This window comes from Procambarus clarkii, chromosome 31 (assembly GCF_040958095.1).
Source record: "Procambarus clarkii isolate CNS0578487 chromosome 31, FALCON_Pclarkii_2.0, whole genome shotgun sequence".
NCBI lineage: Eukaryota > Metazoa > Arthropoda > Malacostraca > Decapoda > Cambaridae > Procambarus > Procambarus clarkii.
In genome coordinates, this window is record NC_091180.1 from 16,946,018 (window position 1) to 16,969,667 (window position 23,650).

At 41.0% G+C, this 23,650-nt stretch overlaps 1 protein-coding gene across 17 annotated transcripts in view; it reads right to left on the bottom strand.

Moving 5' to 3' along the window:
* Positions 1-23,650, bottom strand: part of LOC123758620 (uro-adherence factor A) — a 103,093-nt gene that overhangs the window by 49,629 nt on the left and 29,814 nt on the right. For 10 of the 17 annotated variants that reach the window (XM_045743089.2, XM_069334417.1, XM_045743090.2 and 7 more), the window contains exons 4-10: positions 21,649-21,733; positions 18,336-18,395; positions 17,682-17,862; positions 15,098-15,231; positions 7,411-7,526; positions 4,221-4,317; positions 2,163-2,346 (exon numbers count right to left, since the gene is read on the bottom strand). In XM_045743089.2, the coding sequence (XP_045599045.2) occupies positions 2,163-2,346; positions 4,221-4,317; positions 7,411-7,526; positions 15,098-15,231; positions 17,682-17,862; positions 18,336-18,395; positions 21,649-21,733 (857 nt within the window). The remainder of the gene's footprint in view (positions 1-2,162; positions 2,347-4,220; positions 4,318-7,410; positions 7,527-15,097; positions 15,232-17,681; positions 17,863-18,335; positions 18,396-21,648; positions 21,734-23,650) is intronic. The other 7 variants (XM_069334418.1, XM_045743092.2, XM_045743086.2 and 4 more) reach the window with 2 other exon arrangements.

Here is a 23,650-nt window from a genome sequence, read left to right on the forward strand (position 1 = left end):
CGGACAAGCAAATTCAATAAAACTCCTGACCACTATACTAGTACCAAGAGGCAAGACTATCCACTACCCAGAATCCATAGTGAGCGAGCGAGCTTGCTTGCTTGCGCTCTCTCTCATCTCTCTCTCACATCTCTCCCCTTTCTCACATCCTTCTCTCTCACTCTCTCATCTCATCTCTCGCTTTCTCTCTCATCTCTCGCTTTCTCTCTCATCCCTCGCTTTCTCTCTCATCCCTCGCTTTCTCTCTCATCCCTCGCTTTCTCTCTCATCCCTCGCTTTCTCTCTCATCCCTCGCTTTCTCTCTCATCCCTCGCTTTCTCTCTCATCCCTCGCTTTCTCTCTCATCCCTCGCTTTCTCTCTCATCCCTCGCTTTCTCTCTCATCCCTCGCTTTCTCTCTCATCCCTCGCTTTCTCTCTCATCCCTCGCTTTCTCTCTCATCCCTCGCTTTCTCTCTCATCCCTCGCTTTCTCTCTCATCCCTCGCTTTCTCTCTCATCCCTCGCTTTCTCTCTCATCCCTCGCTTTCTCTCTCATCCCTCGCTTTCTCTCTCATCCCTCGCTTTCTCTCTCATCCCTCGCTTTCTCTCTCATCCCTCGCTTTCTCTCTCATCCCTCGCTTTCTCTCTCATCCCTCGCTTTCTCTCTCATCCCTCGCTTTCTCTCTCATCCCTCGCTTTCTCTCTCATCCCTCGCTTTCTCTCTCATCCCTCGCTTTCTCTCTCATCCCTCGCTTTCTCTCTCATCCCTCGCTTTCTCTCTCATCTCTCTCTCATCTCTCTCTCTCTCTCTCTATGTATATATAAATGTATATTTGTCTGCTGCATAAGCATTACAACATTACGAACTTTCATCAGGCAATTAAAAATTAATAGCAATAAATTCATGACTTTAGCTTATAAACTGCTCCAATGGCCCTCAAGTGATTGGGTTGCATATGCAAGTTGCATGGATGTGATTTGTGCCACCCACATAATATTTTAATGTCCAACTCTGATTTTATAAAAAAAATCATTTGACAAAGAACTTTTTGGTAATTGTTTATAATATTGGAAAACAAAAATCCTGAACTGCTTAGTTTCCTTCCCGGGCCTTACTAAAATGATGGGCACAGAATCTGGCACTTCGTTTGTGCAGAAGATTGGTGATAATCATGACTTGCTGCCGAGTCTGTGTTAAACGTAAAACCTGCCTTTGAAGTGCAGTGTCCAGAACCCAGCTGTGCACTTTATTACATAAGTGCTGTGTTGCTTGCCTAATGTTTCAAGCTGCCATCATTGTTTATTGTTCTGTGTCGCATCCTGCCAGCTGTGTCTCGCATGTTTGCCTGCTGTGATGATTGTCGTCGCCATCTTGCTACATTAACGTGTAACCTTGCACGTTTTTACCACGTGGTCAAGTGCGCGAGGTGAAAACCTGAGGAGACCACCACCCATACATTCAGCGAGTCCTGACTGTACGGGTGGTGGTCTACAACACAGCAAGGGGGCTACGCCATGCTGTGCCAGCGGATTCTGGAAGGTCAGCATCCCAGCTGTTAGATGGTATAAATGGGATGGAATGAATGAAGGCCGGCTGCAATTGAGCAAGTACGTTATTTCTACCAGTTCTTAAGTGTTGCCTTGTATTGATCGCCGTGACCTCCCATCCACTCAAGTATATTTCCATGCACACCCTGACCCAGGCAGCAAGTAAAACGATCGAGGTAACCCACCATTTGTCAAACCATCAGCCTGTGTGGTAACGTTTTGCCACTTGTTAAGGTGTATGAGGATTAATCGAATACCATACACATCTAGGGTCCAGGTGACCTGTCTAATTTGTAGCTAACATCTGTCTCGGTGACTGATAATTTCGGTGACCATTGGAGTCTGTGGCTTGTAAATGCATTGATTTAATACTTGTCTCAGTGATGTGTGTGTAATTCAATGGCTTATTATAGTCACAGTGAGTTGTATTAATTCCATTATCTATTATTGTCTCAGTGACTATTTCAAGAATTGTGTTTGTCTTTGTCACGTGCAAGTACTGTAGCTATAGTTCATATTTTTAGCATTAAATGTTCACAAGAAACCAATTCTCAATTTGCTCTAAAAGATCCATCTACCGCACATGGAAGCATTCATACCAACACAGCCTAGAATACAAAACCCTAGATGCATACCTGAGTGGCCGGATAATCTGGAGAGTGCCCTAGACTGAGAGCGTACTCTAAGCGCTATAGGACCTTTGTAGTTAGGAAGCATAATCTTTATTTGATCTGGATCTGTGGGGTTGAACTGAACACGATGAGGTGCATACTTAAACCTGCCGAATCTTTCTCTCAGCTTTACTATGTGTTCGTTGACCTGTAAAAGACACTATTATTAGTAGTATAACATACAAGAGTGCCTTCATAATGCATTATATAGTCTACAGCAGCAATTCTCACCCAGGGGAAGAATTTAAGCGTTCCAGGAGTGGAATTGGGGCCACAGACTCAAACTGTTGGAATATCAATCTTCAGACAAACTACAATTTTACATATTGAACACTTCCCACAGGGCTTCACACCTTAATGTATGTCACAGATTAAAGGAAAAATATATCAATATTTCACTCTTTATCTGTGGAAATATTCCATTTATACATGACTTTACTTGTTTTTTATTCACATTATATTCACAGAAGCCATTATGAATGTCAAAAAATGGAGAGTACAATGATTTATATACTGAATATAGATTCACATTCACCATCAGTGGTGAAGACCTCAATGTTTAATTTGTAGCACAGTTTTATCAAATGATTTTATGAAACCAACAGAGTTGAATATTCAACCTCAGCACAAGGCCAGGGACAAAAGCTTTTTTGATCAAGGGAATGTTTTAAGAAAGATGAAGCCGGACTCAACAGGGGCATTTCAAGAAATGAACCACATGGTTACTGAAGCTTCTTGTGTGGTAGCACAGGAAATAGCAAAGCAGAAAAACCACGTATAATTTGGGAACCTTGGATCAAACCTTGTGCTCTCAAAATAGTGAAATTGTTTGGAAATAGAGTGGAAAAAAAATCTTGCAGCAGTTCCACCATCAAATAGTACTGTTCAAAGGTAAATCAGCAACATGGTCACTGACATCAAGGTTCTGTAAAACTTCAGCTTTAGCTAAAAGCTAGCTGAAGCCATTCAATCATAATGGGTATATGGGAACAAATAAAAAGTGTTACATATCATAGACCTTCAAAACTAAACTCCTCAATAAAGTAACCATTTTATCCAATCAGCTCAGATATCTCCACCTATATATTCCATCCTGAGATAACATGCAACTACCTTTACCTATATCCACTTAACACACATGCATCCTGTTAATTCTTCAAGCTCAATTTTTTCCTTACTTGCCTCAAGTGTAGTCCATTAGCACCAGAGTGGCCCCGGGTGAAACACTCAAGACATTTCCTCATGCCTGATGCCTGTGTTAGTCATGCAGTATAGCTGGCCAAAATTGGAAACCAACTACTTGCTATCTTCTACATACACACATGCCCCCCCCCCCTCCCGCACACAGCCACTATAGCATACACACGTGGGAACTTTTAATAATAATCACCTTCACATTAAACGACTAATTCTTAGCAGGCAATGACAACTTTATTTGCAGCAATTGTAGCCAGGTAAATGCCAGTAGTAGTTAGAATGAAATAAAAAAAAAAAAACTGACAAGTTCATTTTTTAATATTCCTGGTAAGAAATTCAGTTAATTTGAATGGAGGCGGGCCCAACATGAATCAGATTACCAAGGTGGTATATGGATCAAAAAGATCATGTACATAAATGGAAATAAAGACAGCAATGCTATAAGCAAAATGAAGAAATCAAGTCATCCAAAAGTCTTGAGAAGGCGGAAGAAAATTTACATGCCATAGACCAAGGGGATCTAATGGTTTAAACATACCATAAACAAAGGGATCTAATGGTTTAAACATTAATATAACTTACAATATAAATTCTTACCTTCCTCTCTCTCTAGGTCTACTTACTCACCTAACAATGTTTATTGTTCTAATTAGTCTGACAACCCCCCCCTCTCATTTTCAAGCACAACTACGAATGCTAACTAATCATTCCGATCACTTTCACAATGTTTCATCCCCCCCCCCCCCCACCATTCGCATTATTTCAAATATTTTTGGTTTAATCACACACACTGTTGACTAAAAAATACAGATGCAAAATAGTTACCTCTTGAAGACACGATTCTAAAGTTTTATTGCGATTTTTAAGAGGTGTTGGCATTTGCTCGGAGAAGAGAAAACATTCCTTAATGGGAACCCAAGATCTGCAAAGAGAAGCGGCAATTACAAAAATGTTGCTATCGGCATTCTTTACAAGTGTCTGCTCACTAACATTTGTATACAATAAGATAATACCATGGTACCAAATTGGCCAAAGTATACAACTTTGAGAAAAGTACACAAAAATACAAGTTGCTAAAGAAAAAATCGCCAAACACAGTTCTTGAAAGATGGAAGTGTAAAGGGGGCTAGGAAAAATATTAGGAGGAATTCCATTCTGTATGATGGCTAATGAATAATAATAATAAAAATAATACAACATAAATAATTACAATAATGCAAGTGAACGATCATTGCGGTGGCAAATGGCACGCTGTAGTATGTAACTATTGATTAGCATGAAGAAGGTAACCTAGCCCCTCGCCACACCATCCTTCATGACAATCACAACAATGAAACAAACCAAACACCTCCCATATAGAGGTTAATTTACTGTACTCCAAGTGAATCACACGGTCATGAGCAAACCTCTACCAGTCAATCCCCAAATAACACCTAAGAATATTTACCAAAACAATACCACAAAAATTATGTATAATGACTTCTTAAATTATAACACTAAGTTATAATGTATTATATTAGCAAGACTAGCCAATGCACTTACAAAAATCCCCTAATTCATAAGTGGAACGAAGATACAGTATTTAAAAAACCTAACATCAATGGTTCCTTTGTACCCTTAAACACCCACAAATTTAGAAAATAGGAAAAGGAAGATTGGGTGGATGGAAACTGAAGACACTGATAACAAAAAACGTATGATTTCATATAATATCATTCACTTTGCAGGCGATGAGTCACAATAACGTGGCTGAAGTATGTTGACCAGACCACACACTAGAAATTGAAGAGACGACGACGTTTCGGTCCGTCCTGGACCATTCTCAAGTCGATTGTGATGAGGACAGGTAGGGACAGGCATTAAATAGGCAAGAGAGAGCTGAGGAGGAAAGTGTAGGGGATTAATGCGGTTCTCATTACTGCTATCCCCTACACTTTCCTCCTCAGCTCTCTCTTGCCTATTTAATGCCTGTCCCTACCTGTCCTCATCACAATCGACTTGAGAATGGTCCAGGACGGACCGAAACGTCGTCGTCTCTTCAATTTCTAGTGTGTGGTCTGGTCAACATCATTCACTTTAATTACTATACAGTATAATGTACAATACTCTCAGTTTAAATACCAGCAAAATTGAAAAAAAAATTCAACAAAATTGAGTTTTTCAGATACATTATCATAATTCAATAAGCCACTCCTACCCTCCAACCCACAATCAGCAGACCTTAGGTACCAAGTCTTCTGCAACCATTCCAATTCTTATACTGAAAATTGTCAACTACTTTATAATCTAGCTCCTTTACTCAGTCATTCAGTTGTCCATCAGCCACTTTCTCACTACAGTACATCCAATCTAGCTTCTTCCATCTCCTGCCAGACAATTTCACCATGCCCAATGCAACTTTAATTTCTAGTAGCAATATTACTCATCACAGCTTCCACAACAATAATTTTTCTTTTAAATGCACCTACACTTTCGGTGTTCAGACTCAAATGACATGTTATCAAATATGAATGTTCAAATGCAACAGCTTACCAAGAACTTGTGCAAATTCAAGGAATATGTACCTACAAAGATTTGTTGTGTTATTAATATCCTTGAAAAGTTATAACATGAACCATCTTACTTTGTATGAGTTACTTTGCCTTAGCATCACCATAAACTTCTTTATGGTGCTATTAGTTATATGTAAGGTGCTATAAGTATACATGGTTAATTTAATCACTTTTGTATTACCCCATTAGATTATCACTTAATATAAATACAGGATTATATTAACACTGTCGTGCGCGGCGCGGGCTCACTGCAGACTTTGACGTCATGCTACCGGCAGTGCAGGCGAGCATGCGGCGACAACGAAATGTGTATACTCGTCCAGTTTGATAACACCAATTTTCGTCTTACGTCTTTCATTTTGGTATCAAATTGTTTACAATATAAAGGTGCGCATTTTAAAACTAGTCCTAAAATAATAAAGCCATAACTGGAATTTTAACAAATATTTTAAATTTGGACGTTCATCATCACAAAATTATTTATATCTTTCCAATGTTCTGACAAATTTTCGTATTACATCTTTCATTTTGACATCACATTGTTCGCAATCAAAAGGCGCGCATTTTAAAACTAGTCACATAATAAGAACACAATAAATAGAATTTTAACAAATATTTTACAATTTTGCCCAAAAACGTATTTATAATCTTTCAAGTGTTCTGACATTAAGTTTCATGTTACATCCTTCATTTTGATATCAAATTGTGCACAATTTACAGGGGCTCATTTTGAAACTATCCCAGAGTCGATCGGATAAAAATTAAATTTTATACAAATATTTTATTGTTGGACGCAAATGATGTCACGAGATAGGACTGTGCAGAAAAATTGGTAACGCATTATGTGTCACGAGATAGGGAAAGTGTTAAGAAAATAAAAATATACCAAAGGTTTACATTATATTATTCTAGCTAAGGACTCATAATGAGTCCTGCAGCACAGTGGTCTAAGTCCTCAACTCGCAACTGAAGCACCCAGGTTCGATCCTCGAGCTGGACAGAAATGATTTAACATGTTTCCTTTTACCCGATGGCTTTGTCCACCTAGCATAAAATAGGTACCCGGGAGTTGGGCAACTCTTACGGGATGCATCCTGGATAAGGTCAGTAGTTGGTCTACAGAGACCTCGTTAAGTCATAGGTTTCCTGTCCCTGACAACAGGAATTATAACTCTCCTGTATATTGGATAGTATGTACCTGACTCGTGTATGTCTGTACTTTAAAAATCTTATGAAGCCTACTATGGTATTCATATTTCAAAAACTTCACTCATGTATCTGCTGGGAAATTAAGTTGAGAAAGCAATTCCAAGTGTTCACTTTGCCTCTTACGTATTTAAATATTTACAATAGTTGATAATCCCGCACCTAAACCAATTTTTGTAATCAAATACCTTTCCTTAGCACAACTTTCCTACCTCACATCAAATTAAAAGACAACACTTTCTTCAATGAAACATTACCTGTCGTGTCTTCCGAAAAATCTGACATCTACATTTCCGTCTCTCCACTTAACAGCTTTTGCTGGCCAAAAAGGAAAGCCTTTCAATCTTGCCCATATAAGTGGGTGAGCCGATCTCTGTAAAGGGAAAATACATAAAATGTAGCTAATACATCATTAATTGTAAATACAAATACTTAAGTTTCTACAATATACCAAGGTGGATTGGAACCTTCATATCAACTTTTCATAGTTTCTTCATATCAACTTGCTGGTCACAAGCAGTGACAGTGAGGCAAGGTGATCATCATAAGAAAGTGCTAAGCCAGTACGCCTATATATAATAGCACTTGGAAAAGATATCAGGATAAGGATTTAGTTCAGGACAGGAAAAGAATGGTGCCCAACTACTTGGAGTTGGGAATTAAACGCCAACCTACAAGAAATAAGACTGTCACTCTACCGTTCAGTCCAAGTGATTGGGATGTGTGGCAGCATTTGTAAACACAACAGGTAAAGTAATTAAATTCTGAAGTGATAGCCCTTATAAATATAATATTTTGAAAATAATATTAAATATTTAATATTATTTTGAAAATAATATATTTATAAGGGCTATCACTTGAGAATTTAAATACTCAAGCAACACTCAACACTTTTAGCATTTCTCCTACCCTAGTGGTTTTGGACGTTCCGCGGGAGCTCGTGGTAATACAGAAAAGTGTATACTCTTTTCAACTTTGTCACCTTAATTCTCATCCTAGGTTATTTAATTTGATATCAATGTGTTCGCAATAGAATTCTCTACACGATTAAATGCACATGAAATTCGAAACCCCGGCTTACTACCCACAGCAAACAGAGAAAGTGAGAAAAAGTTACCCAATAAAATGTGTACACTCTTTTCACTTTGGTCACCTCAATTTTCGTCCTATGTTTTTCCATTTTGGTATCAATGTGTTCGCAACAAAATTCCCAACAGGAGTATATGCATATACGTAATGTCAAAAACCGTGGTGCACTCCACCTGCCGACGTGATGAAAGCAGGGTGGAGCGCCGGGCCGTCCATTAGGGAGCATGGTAATACTGAAAAGTGTATACTCTTTTCAACTTTGTCATCTCAATTCTCATTCTAGGTTTTCCAATTTGATATCAATGTGTTCTCAATCTCTACACGATTAAATGCATATGAAGTCCAAAAGCCTGAATACCACCCTCACAAAACAGAGAAAGTGAGAGCAAGTTACCCGGGAGTGCTAAAGACCAATGAAATGTGTACACTTTTCACTTTGGTCACCTCAATTCTTGTCTTAGGACTTTCATTTTTGTATCATTGTGTTCGCAATAGAATTCCCTACAGGAGTATATGCATATATAAAGTCCAAAAGCATGGCGTACCATCCACAACAAACAGAGAAAGTGACAGAGCGTTACCCCAGTGAGCGCTAATAAAGTGCAATAAAATGGGTTTGCTCTTTTCAACTTTGTTACCTCAATTCTGGTCCTAGGTCTTTCATTTTGGTATCAATGGATTCACAGTGAAATTCTCTACAAGAGTATATGCATAAAATGTCCAAAACCGTGGCGCACCTCTCCCGAAGTTGCCGCCAATTTGCCACCCGCCAATTACTGGTGAGGACTCAATGCTGAGTTCTCACTGAGCAAAAGTGTTCTAAATTAACTAAAGGGATTTTTTAATACTAATAATATCAATTTGCGAAACGCCGAGCTGAGGAAATAAAACACTAGAGTACAACACACAACATGTGATGCTACAGCCTACATGTTTTACTTGTCAAGAAAATTGGTCGAGATGCATCAAACATATACAACTGTCCCCAAATATTGTACTTGTGCATGAAGTTCTTACAAATTGGGAGACTGCCACCGCAGGGGGAGAGGGAGGGACTGCCACCGCAGGGGGAGAGGGAGGGACTGCCACCGCAGGGGGAGAGGGAGGGACTGCCACCGCAGGGGGAGAGGGAGGGACTGCCACCGCAGGGGGAGAGGGAGGGACTGCCACCGCAGGGGGAGAGGGAGGGACTGCCACCGCAGGGGGAGAGGGAGGGACTGCCACCGCAGGGGGAGAGGGAGGGACTGCCACAGCAGGGGGAGAGGGAGGGACTGCCACAGCAGGGGGAGAGGGAGGGACTGCCACAGCAGGGGGAGAGGGAGGGACTGCCACAGCAGGGGGAGAGGGAGGGACTGCCACCGCAGGGGGAGAGGGAGGGACTGCCACCGCAGGGGGAGAGGGAGGGACTGCCACCGCAGGGGGAGAGGGAGGGACTGCCACCGCAGGGGGAGGGAGGGACTGTCACCGCAGGGGGAGAGGGAGGGACTGCCACCACAGGGGGAGAGGGAGGGACTGCCACCACAGGGGGAGAGGGGGGACTGCCCACAGGGGAGAGAGGGGACTGCCCACAGGGGAGATGGGGGACTGCCACCACAGGGGGCAGAGGGGGGGGACTGTCACAATAATAAGGAAACTCAAGTTTAGGGAATACTGACACCAGAGAAAAACATTCAAAGGTGCCACAGCATAGCACAAAGCACAGCTGTGTTGTATGTTAAGTTATAATGAATTATCAACCAGAAACAATAAGCTTACCAGAAAAGTTAACTTTCAATAATGCAGACATTACATATTTGTGTAGATATATGCTCCTCATGGTTAAAGAACATGTACATAATACAAATATTCTTAAATTACACTCAAAACACTGGCCCGACGGCCACCACCATTTACAACTGGAAGGTGATGCTCTTTATAGGAGCACAAGATACCCTTTGCCCATATGCTACAGCTTGGAGACCTAAGGATGCTATACCACCGACAAATAAAAAGTGCATCTACTGTATTTCCTCATGTTGCCATGGTGATTAGTCTCTCTTCAGTGGTAACAACACCTAAAGGGATAGAGGTTGTGCAGTTGTGTGCAAGGCTCGTGGTGCAATTATGTTCATCCTAACAGAGCACATGCAAGTGGCGCTAAGCATGAGAGTAAGGGTGAAGAAATGTCAATGCTTGTGGCCGACACTATTGTTACTCTGTACGGGTATGTGGCCTCATTGTGGGACTGGCATACCTCCGTTCTACATCCAACCGACTGATGACTTGCTCTTGGAAATGACTAGTTGCAGTAGCACTGACGAAGTCAGTACAGATTCTGAAATTTTCCAGAAATTCTTTGACAGTTATTTATTTTTGTAGTGGGAAAAATTGCGTAGGTTTAATGACAAAACTCATTCAGGCAACATGCTAAAGATAGGGTTAAACAAAATATAAATTTAAAAACCTCGGAGCCTCCACTAAGAACGAAAAAAATAAAATAGTAAACAGTTGATTGACAGTTGAGAGGCGGGCCAAAAGAGCAGAGCTCAACCCCTGCAAGCACAACTAGGGGAATACAACTAGGTGAATACCACAATACAATCTTAAAGTGTTTAGCATTTCTTGGTTAGTCCCGGTTTGAAAGATATGTCATCGTAAAAGACGGAGCGTTATTTCGACTAACTAATCAATTTTGAAAGCGAAAACCCAAAGACTATCCATCTGCAATTGTATAGGTGAGCTACACGTGTCTGAAGAATCTCTCTCTGGCACATGTTATTGGAGCAACTGGACTCATTCTGACCACCTATATTTGTCATGCATTTTAGGCTAGTCAGCAAGGCTCTGTGTTCAGATAGGCAGGTTTTCCCCTGTATCTTTGCAGGAATTTGTAATAAATATCACAATATTAACATATTTGAACGATTACTAAAGTTATTTACATTGATAAAAATTTAGTTTATTTAGTTAGCAAGAACTGAAGAATAATTGGCCTATTTTTGTAAGATGTGGTAGATACATTAGTCTTGGTTCAAAATGTACAAAATTAATATAAATGGTAAATTGAATTTATCTATTAATACATAAATTTGCAAAAAAATTTAAAACTTCAGCTTATATTACAAGTCTGCCTAAAACGGCTCAATTGAACTGGAATAAGTGTGTAGGTATACTCATACACACATATGTACATCCATTTGTTTCCTTGTGCCCTCATGCATCCATGCACATTCATGTATATACATGCATGTCCACGTATGTGTACACATGCATATGCAGGAGCAAAATTTTGAGTTTATTGAAGAATCACAACTTCAAATGCCTAAAACAAAATTAAACAGTCTAGAGTGCCAAGCCTGGCATGTGTAAAGTGCCAAGATATGTGGGTTCCAAGATATGCGAGTGCTGAGATATGCGAGTCCCAAGATATGTGGGAGCCAATTGTGAAGCAAATTAACACTTCTGCGCTTTGGGCGAGCGAGCAGCAGACCACCCCAAGGTGGCCCGGGCATTCCATGGGAGCGGGTGGTTTTCACTCTTTTACAATTTTTGTCATGTCAGTTCTCATCCTAGGTTTTTCATTTTGGTATCATTGTGTTCGCAATAGAATTCCCTACAGGAGTATATGCATAGAAGGTCCAGAAGCCCGGCATACCACCCACACCAAACTGAGAAATTGGCAGCGTGTTACCCGTGAACACCCTAGAGCAATAAAATGTGTATACACTGCCTGTACTCTCTTCACTTTGGTCACCTCAATTCTTGTCCTAGGTCTTTCATTTTGGTATGAATGTGTTCACAATAAAATTTCCTACAGGAGTATATGCATATAATGTCCAAAACCGTGGCGTGCCCCACCTGCAGCCAAGCCGAAAGCAGGCCAAATTTATTTCACTTTTGATGCAGCAATGCGTCATTCCCACACATTCGTTTAAGAAGTTTTTGACACAATACTGCATCGTGCCCATGACAAAGTGTTAAAGCACTGTCAAAATTTACACCAAACAAAAAGCAACTTTTAAAATGACAACTGCCAGCAGCATTGTTAAAAAGCATTAGGATATCTCGGTATTCCATTATGACAATTATTAAAGAGAAAACGAGGAAATAACTTTTATGTATGTGTATTAAGTCTTCAGAGTCTAGGACGTACTTTCCAGCCTATCTTCAAATAGTCAGTGTGCATGTAGCAGCTATTTGGTCAAATAAACAAAAATGGATAGTGTGGAAGCCAAAAAAAACGTTTACACTTTATATTATTACATCAGCCCAAACAGCATACAGAGAAAATGTTAAAATAACTAAAGCACGTAACCTAACCTAACAGCTGTCTGAGCAATCTTTGGCCTAGTACAGTATTTGCTCTATTAGGCCTAATACATGGATTTGCTTTGCAAGGCCTATGAATGTTTATGTATGGCTTCGAACTTTTCATTCACTCCACAAAATTAATAGTACAAAATGCTCGACAAGTAGTTGCTACAGGTACTATAATTTTAGGAGGATGGGTTGATATTTCCAGAATGCCTATTTAAGGTAAGATCAATATGATAAATATCTTTCCTAAACTTTTAAGACCTGAAAATTGATTTTACGGTAAGGGTTGCCACAGCACACATTGAAGAGTCACTGTGGTGACTCTTCAAGCATGTCACAAACCATCCCAGGCCTTTCACCACAAGTAAGTTAAGAGATTGTAACCCCTTGTAACCCTTCCCCTGTGGTGGCAGGCCCCCCCCCCCCCATTAACATTTTTATAATCTCATTCTTTGCCTTCTGACCATTACTTTTAAATCTGTCATTCCAATATTTTAATAAGTTTTCAAAGGCAATCATGCTGGATATACGTTGCATACTTTGACAAAGGCAAGAGTGGTAATGCTCTACGTGTGCAATGTTCAGGGTAGATTCAACACAAGGTTTAATTTTCACTAAGCAGTAAAATTGTCAGAGGAAACAGTATTTAAATATACTGTATGTAGTTTTGGTCACAGCTAAATGGGGAGACATTCTTGGTCCACAGGCCAAGCATCTCTAAACAATATTTTGAATACTCTTAAAAAAAAAATAAATAAATAAAAAACCTTCCCCCTTTATCTCTATACAGCATATTTAAATATTGACAGATAGGGAAGGAAAGCAAGTGAAAATGGCATGGGGTACAAGCAAGTACTGTATGTCTGAAGCACAACTTGCTCTTGTGATACTCCAGACTCACTCAGATTACTAGGTTAGCTTCCTCACAAAGTTCCGGAGCCTCCACACTATCGTCCCACTACCTCAATGACCACGCCTCCTCTCACTACAACAGAACTCCAATACAACCATTTTTCACAGACTCATACTTCAATTCTGATACCCTTGTGGTCTAAAATGATCCCAAACAGCTACGCAATCCTTCACGCCTTGTCTTCACGGCAAAGAATTAGACCATAACAGTTGTACACTGTTTTCTCCAGCAATGTTCAGGTGTAAATGATACATTTCTGACTCAAATCTATCTCTGCACCAGTTGCCTAGCTTCCACCAAACACTATCTCTTCTGTGATGAAACTCGCTTCCCACTAGTGCAAGGCAGGATTTTGATGTTTTTAACTGAACACATACATAGCAGAATGTGCAAGTTTCTCCTACCTGGAGAAATCCAAAGTCTCATTCTGATAGGAATCTGCTCTATGGTGACAACATGGACAATACTTGCCCTCCTATTAACAAGTGGGAATAATTGCAAATCATAATGCACTAATGTCCACAAGATAATAACCAACCCTATTTAATACAATACAGAAATGACAGCAGTTTGTATAATTATGGAACTGGATGGATCATATGATGAATTACAGCAAAATAAAGTTGGGATGTAGCATGCTCTCTCAATGCTCAAGGGTCAAGGGTACATGTTTGAGTAGGTACTGTATATACAGTACTTAAAGCAACTATTGTTAGATAGTTTCTTATCCCAACCAAGGCTATGGTATCCACACTTTTCACACTATGTAAGAATTTTGCAGTCAGCCCAGTCCCCCACACATTCAGTACAGTTGTATGGAAGATGCTCAATAAGGCATCAATATAACCCTGCCACATGCATAAGAATGTTAGGAATCTCCATACTATGCTCAGGGTTAAGTTATATACATCTACATATTTGGCAGAGTAGACTCATTTTATCGTCTGCCTAATCCTGCTATTGCTGCTAAAAAATAAATAAGTAGGTGTCTTTTATGCTTTATCATCCTTACATTTTGGTTTTCATCATTTGTCTTCACCATTTACTCCAACTGGTTACTTCATCGATGCTTTATTTAGCTGTCTAGTACAACTTCCTTCGCAAAACTCTTCTTTTGTAATCGGAGGTCTGTGTTACCTTGCTCCAAAGCTCGCATTTCACACCTTACTTGTCAATTGGTCAAGTCAGTCGGCCTCAGGTGTATACCAAGGCCCAGGGTTTTTTAAGAAATTTTATTACCGTCAAGACTTTTTTTTTCTTTTTTTACTTCCATGACTAAAAAGGTGTAGATTTATAGAGGGCAGCATGAACGTTTACGGGAAAGTTTCTTCCTGGCCATTAATGCTTAATATACTAATACTAAATCAGCCAGTCATCTCGCCCAATACTTGGCATTTTTTACGAAACTAATCAATCCGTTGAAAATGCAACACAGTAAAAATTACATCACAGCAATACTGACATTTAGTTTACATTGACCTCAATATACTGGGTGGGTTGCACAGTTCTGGTTGGGTATTTTACCAAGAGGAAAAAATCGGGAGAATGGGTTTAGCATTTACTCTTGGTACTTGAACGAGGTAATAAGAAACGAGAAACATTGGTGTCCACATGAACTTGAGAAACGCTAAGCAGCAGTTACTTACACAAGCTTCTGTAAACCAGCTTTTGGGGTTCTGGTGAGCGTTCATGTAACAGTCTGGACAGGTCTCTATTTCACTCATCTCCTGCTTCAGGATCTTCACCAGCATCCGTGCCATCGATGAAACCTTAGAGTTGGCTGAAAACACAAGATCAAAATGATTACCTTGACATGATGTGATGGCTTATGAAACCACATCAAGAGTTATGGTGCCTTACTCCCTCCTCAGAGCTTCTATCAGGTGGTGGCCAGGGAAGGGATCTCCAGTAAACTATCACTGCACAAGCCTTTCACTCTTCAAGCTCTCATAACCCACTCGTCCCAGACTCTCGCTCTCCCGTATTGTTGCCATCCTCCCTCCCAAGACACTTGTCTCCCCCTACCACAGAATCCCTTTATACAATTATAAGTAGACTTATTATATTTACGGAGACTCCTTGAAAGAACAAACACTACTTTTCATATAAATTTTCACTAAAGTTAATTTATGCAGTGAAAAATATTTTTCAACTACCAGTATTCGTATATTCAATAAAACTTCCTTCACTAACAACCTGCAGATGATACTACTCCAACCTACCACAAACACCCAATCATCATTATGGAATTTCTCACCTTCATTTGTTGAGAAGGAATATGCTAGGAGAAAATAAATAGCCTGCCCCTAATTGGGAAGCTGCAGCTAGCTAGGACTATCGAGGTACCCCTAGGCCAAAGACTGATCTTTCTCTAGGATGTAAACCACAACAATTGACTAACTTCCAGGGACATATAGTATTTACAGCTAAGAAAATAGAAGCATTGAATGTAAGGAAATGTGTCCAAAACTCGCCCTGCCTGGGACTCGAACCCCAGGCTCAATCAGTTGTGAGTCTACTGGTCTTATCACAGCACTATGGTGGTTAGATATAAATAAGATTTTCCCCATATGTACCCACAAGTCATCTACAGTTTAATCCTCTTCTTACTTCAGTCACATTTGTGGGTGCATGTTCCTAAACTCCAACCCTAGGTACAATATTAACTGATAAATGCATCGATACAAAGTCATCACAAACATGTACCGAGAATGTTTTTTGAGGGAACTATCTGCTTCTGCTTACAGATAACATTACACACATTTTTTTTAATGAATTTTAGTGATTAGGCTAAAATGATATTAATCGATAGCTGCCATGACCAGGCTAACACAAATCCAGATACTGTACATTACTAAGTATAGTACAGTATATGATTTTTGGGGTATTTTCCTAATTTTTATAACAAATCTATTCCCCCCCCCCTTGTGGGGTCTGGCTGGCATATAGCTATAATGTGTATTAATACATTCTGAAAATATGCTGTCAAATGTGTTAACTGAAAAAATACTAAATATGATACGAAGCTCCCTCTTAAGTGGGCCATGTCGTGAAGATAAGCATGTAGATGACGAAGAAGAAAAAAAAATTGTAAGGTAGGGATTCCATTTGGAATAATGTACTAGTGTGGATAACTCTTTAATTTAGCATTCCTGCCAATGCAGTGGCTAGTCTGCATGTGCGCAGTGCATTGTCACCGTGGATGTCCACTCTCGGAAAAAGAATAAACATCAATGCAATAAAGATCAAGAACATTCAGTGATTAAAATATATAAATAGAAAGCAGTGTTAAATGTAGAAACCAGTTTGGAATGCCATAAGACAGAAATAAATAAATTGGAGATACAAGTTTGAGTGACACATTGTTGGAACACAGTGTGGGTGCACAGAGAAACCCGCTGGCGCCAGAGTCACTCGGGAGGCGGTAACAACAGGGCCCAGTCGACGTCAGTGTGTGCCTAGGACTTACCTATGCAGTGGTTAGTGGTGCATAAATGTCTTAGTTTAGGAGGAGGATTTATATATATATATATATATATATATATATATATATATATATATATATATATATATATATATATATATATATATATATATATATATATATATATATATATATATATATATATATATATATATATATATATATATATATATATAAGTTGTGTACATGTTCCCCTTGTGGTAGGCTGTTTAAGTGCCTTGTGTTTGCCCTCCCCAGTGTGGGTATTTCTGAGCACGTTGTTGGTGCTCTGTCTTAAATGTATTTTTATATCTATTGTACTAGCAAGGTCCTTGTGTTATGAGAACCTCTTCAATTTGTACTAGGAGCGAGAAGATTGTGATTAACGTAACTTTTAAGTCCCGAGTTGAGTAGGACCAGTATTTAAAGCCCTTCTCAAAAGAAATCTATGTTCTATGAAATTATTGCTCTAATATTAATAGATATCCTGTAAAGTAACTGTAAACCTCAGAAATAATCCTTGTAAAGTAACTGTAAGCCAGTGAAATAAAGCTATGTAGAAATAAGACAAATGTGTGTTTATTGTCCAAAGTATGCTAAGATAAACTTGATCTCTCCTAGTATTACTAAGAAGTAAGTACAGGTTTTGATAGTTCATACTCTAGGGTGTGGGTTAGAAGCTTGTGCCTTTACCACAGGATAACCAATGTATACAAAACAATGCCACAAGCTTTGCTAAGAATTGGGAAACAAAATTCCATATTCACCTCCATTAAATATTACAGAGTTGTGAACAATCCATCTAGCATCTGAAGAGAACGCTTCTGTTGATCCGTAAAACTTGCGCTTTATGTTCCGCTCCAGCGAAGTAAAGTCTACAGGATGAACTACAATATCATCGTATGTTGGAAATTCTGCTGTGTCCACAGGTTTTGTAAAGGGCTCCATCTGCAACACAAATAAACTATATAAAAGGTGCAACTTCCCCAATAGCATCAATATGCAGTGAACATTTATGTGACGATTATAGTCAATATAAAGTTCTCGGCTCACTGGAGACTCCGTGATGTTCTTTATAGGCCTGGTCTTTGTTCCGTGTAAAACAGGCTCATTATTCACATGATGTACTGTAAGCCTGCTGCACCACAGGACATGACAGCACCGAGAGACTGACTTGAAATACAACTTGAGTTAACATAACTTCATTAGACAAAGAATTCAACATCCACTTTAGTACATGAATTGAAATTGATCCATTTAAAGTGACTTTAGCTTTAACGTGCCACTGAGGCGCTGTTAATGACCAAGCTACAACAGACCTCCAGCACTACAGTACTCCAACTGTGATCTACTCAGAAGAAGGAGTACTAACAAGCAACACTACTGCATTCCTCTACAAAACACAATAATATCGTATTCACCACCTTGGTCCTGTTGCTTGCGGTTTTGATGTAATCTGCAGCCTGAGAGAATACCACCATCTAAAATATACAAATTTATATCATTAATAAACATAATATAACAACAACAGCACATTCTCGGTGGAGAAGCACATACGTGACGGGAGGGACATTGCGCACAACAGCTGATGAAATAATGGCTAAGAATGTTTGCAATTGGATGGAAAATTAAATCATAAGTTTTGTTTTGGTTCCAAACTAGCAATAATCATTTTACAGTACATTATTGTATTTATAATGGCAATATTTAACAAGACCAAACCAACAGCATTCCCTGAAGATGTTAAAAAGTGACTTGTGTCAGCCGCAAGACATTATCAAGTCAAAACAGGAAAATAGTGTGGCAACACTTCATGATAATGGTTCAGCGCACATACCAAAAATTTCAGTTTTGAACATCTCTAACGTGTGCTTTTGGTGTTTACATTGATTCAGCTGCAATACTATGACTGTACTTGTGTAAATATTGCTTTACAACTTAAGATTAAAGTAGGCCTACAAAACAAACCACCCAAACTAGGCCTAACTTACAAAAACTAATCAGAGGACCTTACTACTGTATATATATTTTAAAGCAACTTTTATTACATCCAGTATAAAAAATTAATATTCCATCCAACAGCCAACATTCTTCTAGACATATTTCATCAAATTAGGTACATGGGGAGGGGTCCCTTGCTTCACACATGTACAATTCAACCCGAGAAAGGCTCAAATAATAACGACTATATACACATATATTGTACGCAGGGGAAACATCAAAGACATGACCACTTCCCGTCATGAAGCTCCGATCTTCATGATCTGATCTGATCAAATCTACAGATCTGATGAAGTCCTTGCATGTAAAAATGTCCTCTACAAATAAAATTTAAATCATGGCATTTCTGAACATTATTGCCAGCACTTCTAACTCCAACTATTTACTGCACTTTATATTGATTAAATTATGAAAAATCCTGCACAACTGCCAAATTTTCCATCGACTATGAGTAAAGTATGAATTTTGAAAACTTGAATAAAATAAATAACTAGGATTAAAAAAAATTCTATAACTATGATTACTTGGGTAAGAAACTAATTTTTAAGAAAATAATCAAGTTTGATTTGTAAAGAACTTATATTCAACTGATACAAATAATATATACAAATATATACAAATTATATAATACACATTGCAATACAAATACTGTATATAGAAACTTATGAACACTGTACCACACTAATTCAGCTGCTAAGATTTTTCAGATGCAGCATTACAGAAATATGATCAAATTAAGACACAGTACAGTAATAACTTGTCTAAAGATTCTATACACCCACACTTCCCTTCCACTCTACTTTTCTCGTCCCCACTTCCCATCCCTCCACATGCCCTTACTTCCGTTCTACTTGCCCCTGCTTTCCTTCTACTACTTGTCCCCACTTCCCATCCACTACTCGCCCCCTGCTTCATTATTGTTACAATAAGCAATGCTTGCCTCCCATTGTATTGATCGAGGCTCCTTCCTAACATACCCATGATCTACATCTGTGCTGCCTACTCCAAGACACCACCACCTCTCACAACCCATCAAGGGGTCACTACCACCATCAAGTCAACTAATTATCAAACCAAGTCAAACATGCACATATTTATTTAATTTGATGGTTTATAGTACACACACACACATTCATTCACTTGTATTCTTGTTACATAATTACCATACAGTATTAAACTTTTCACATAACAGCTAACATTGGGGCAGTAAATAATGTGCACATCACTTGGTTCAAGATGGTTAAGTCTGGCAAGCAGCTGGTTGGGTGACCATACAGAAAGCATCACCTAGGCTAGGGATAACCTCAATAAGATTTCTGTCCTTGATAATAGAATGTCAAATTATATTTATATATACCAAGTCTTTTACCAAGGTAGTTGTCAAGGGACTCGGCTTGAGGCACAAGGGACAGCTGTTTTCAGAGTACCGGGATGTCATAAATTAGCCCTACTCAACATGGCAGTCAGCTACAATAAGGCTAACACTGCTACATTACATGACAACTCAAGCATGGGAACAAGCAAAGTCCAGCATGACTTAAGTGGCAAGCCAATGACCTTGTGGGTCTTAACATTAAAAAGATCCTTGGCAGTATAATGTTCATCAGCTCCTTAATTAAATGACATTTGGGTTAAGAATAACTAGTTTATGACAGGCAACTATAAAAACCCACACACACACTTAAGCCATTGCCATTGTCATCAAGATACTGGGAACAAAATTCTGCCAAAGCTCCTATCACCAAGAAAGCTGAGGTGCTGTCACTATGATGATGATGATCAAGATGTTTGATCAATATCTCCGAGGAATCTGTTCCAATGCTGCTTTCATCACCAAGAAGTCACTATCAACACACTTGATTACTAGGGCAGCGAACTCTTGATATGTTCGTGCAAAGATTCTAACTTGTAACTCAGTGAAGCCTGTGCATTAGCCGAGTTTGTAAGCAAGTACTCGGTTGGCCCACAAATACTTTTATTAATGTGCAAATAACGTTATGCTATACAGTACATATTAAACTTGTGTTCAATGTACAGTTTAAGTAGACACTGCAAACTACAGGTATTTAAATATCCTTGTATTGAAATACAAAGATGTCAAGTCTTAGAACAACATCTCTTATGAACAACAAAAATTGCTGAGGGCCTAATTGACCCATACAAAACTGTCCCTATTTACAGTCAAACTCACTCATATAGAGCCTATAACTAATCTCCATTTGAAACATTCCAGCAATCCCATGCCAGTTTTATTACCCAGTAATATATTCCATAAATTTACAACCATATTTTCAAACTACTGTATTTAGTAAACTTTTTTCTGAATCTAATGTTACCAAATTTTCATTTTACCTATACCTACTAAACTTTCTCTTCCACAACCTGTAAGACCAATATAGATATTCCCTCATTACTCATGTACAGTATAGCATAGTCATGTGTCTAAGTTGACAGATTCAGTTCATGCAGCAACATTGTTAATTTGAGTAAAATGTGTATAAATATATTCATTGCTCTCTAATTATGCCTGCATACAATAATCACAAATATTCTTCAAGGTAAAGTCCAGAGATGCACGAATCTTCACATTTCCATGTGGTAACAACCGCATATGAAAAATTACACACAGCTCTGTACAGTATTACAATGACAAATACAGAACAGTAAGAATTGGCAGCATCTACAGTTTGCTCCACACCAGACAACAGCTCAAGTTATGTTGTTGCAACTCACCCCTGGCATGGTCTTTAGACGGTTGAGAGCAAACTTCAGAAGTGTACAAAGCTGCTCCACGGATATCAGCTGCATAGATCGTGATCTGTAAACAGAGAGAGATAAGTTCAATAATATACCAGATATGTTTAGCTACATATAAATAATTCATTCTCGAGACTAACAATCGTAGAGCCCCGATTCGATTCCCGGGTGGGGCAGAAATAGTTGGGCACATTTCCTTTCATCTAATGCATTTTTTTTACCTAGCAGTAAATAGGTACCCAAAAGTTAGACAGCTATTGTGAGGTTGCATCCTGGGAAAGGTCAGCAATTTGATCCAGGGGCACCTTGCTACAAGCACCTAGAAATATTTAAGGTTGACAACCTTAAACCTTTTTAGTGTCAACACATTTACTGAAGACTGCCTAATTCAGTGGTTCACAACCCCTTTAGGGTCATTAGAGTATTAGGAAACAGATTCGTCCCAAACAAAGGTTGGGAACCATCAGCCTAATTCATCTAAAGGCAATACAGAATGCCCTTAAGGAAGTGGGTTTGGTGCAATGTTGCGTGCACAGGCTCTTTATTATCAAGTGGTACTTAACAAATCTTAATTTCAGGAAAACAAAGCATAGATGGAGCACACATCATGGCTTTGAGGGCAGTCTATAGACTAGATATACAGTATGGGGCTGGGAATGTTGGATCTGGGTGGATGTCGGGGGAGGGGGGGGGCTGTGTGGATGTTGAGGGGGGGGGGGGCCCTGGGTGGATGTTGGGGGGGGAGGGGGGGCTGGGTGCACATGGAGGGAGCATGGAGGTTTGGTGCAATGTTGCGTGCACTTTGGGGGCACATGGAGGGCCTGGGTGAGATCCGCGAGGATGGCGAGGGCTCTGGCCCCCGGGGATGGTGAGGGCTCTGGCCCCCGGGGATGGTGAGGGCTCTGGCCCCCGGGGATGGTGAGGGCTCTGGCCCCCGGGGATGGTGAGGGCTCTGGCCCCCGGGGATGGTGAGGGCTCTGGCCCCCGGGGATGGTGAGGGCTCTGGCCCCCGGGGATGGTGAGGGCTCTGGCCCCCGGGGATGGTGAGGGCTCTGGCCCCCGGGGATGGTGAGGGCTCTGGCCCCCGGGGATGGTGAGGGCTCTGGCCCCCGGGGATGGTGAGGGCTCTGGCCCCCGGGGATGGTGAGGGCTCTGGCCCCCGGGGATGGTGAGGGCTCTGGCCCCCGGGGATGGTGAGGGCTCTGGCCCCCGGGGATGGTGAGGGCTCTGGCCCCCGGGGATGGTGAGGGCTCTGGCCCCCGGGGATGGTGAGGGCTCTGGCCCCCGGGGATGGTGAGGGCTCTGGCCCCCGGGGATGGTGAGGGCTCTGGCCCCCGGGGATGGTGAGGGCTCTGGCCCCCGGGGATGGTGAGGGCTCTGGCCCCCGGGGATGGTGAGGGCTCTGGCCCCCGGGGATGGTGAGGGCTCTGGCCCCCGGGGATGGTGAGGGCTCTGGCCCCCGGGGATGGTGAGGGCTCTGGCCCCCGGGGATGGTGAGGGCTCTGGCCCCCGGGGATGGTGAGGGCTCTGGCCCCCGGGGATGGTGAGGGCTCTGGCCCCCGGGGATGGTGAGGGCTCTGGCCCCCGGGGATGGTGAGGGCTCTGGCCCCCGGGGATGGTGAGGGCTCTGGCCCCCGGGGATGGTGAGGGCTCTGGCCCCCGGGGATGGTGAGGGCTCTGGCCCCCGGGGATGGTGAGGGCTCTGGCCCCCGGGGATGGTGAGGGCTCTGGCCCCCGGGGATGGTGAGGGCTCTGGCCCCCGGGGATGGTGAGGGCTCTGGCCCCCGGGGATGGTGAGGGCTCTGGCCCCCGGGGATGGTGAGGGCTCTGGCCCCCGGGGATGGTGAGGGCTCTGGCCCCCGGGGATGGTGAGGGCTCTGGCCCCCGGGGATGGTGAGGGCTCTGGCCCCCGGGGATGGTGAGGGCTCTGGCCCCCGGGGATGGTGAGGGCTCTGGCCCCCGGGGATGGTGAGGGCTC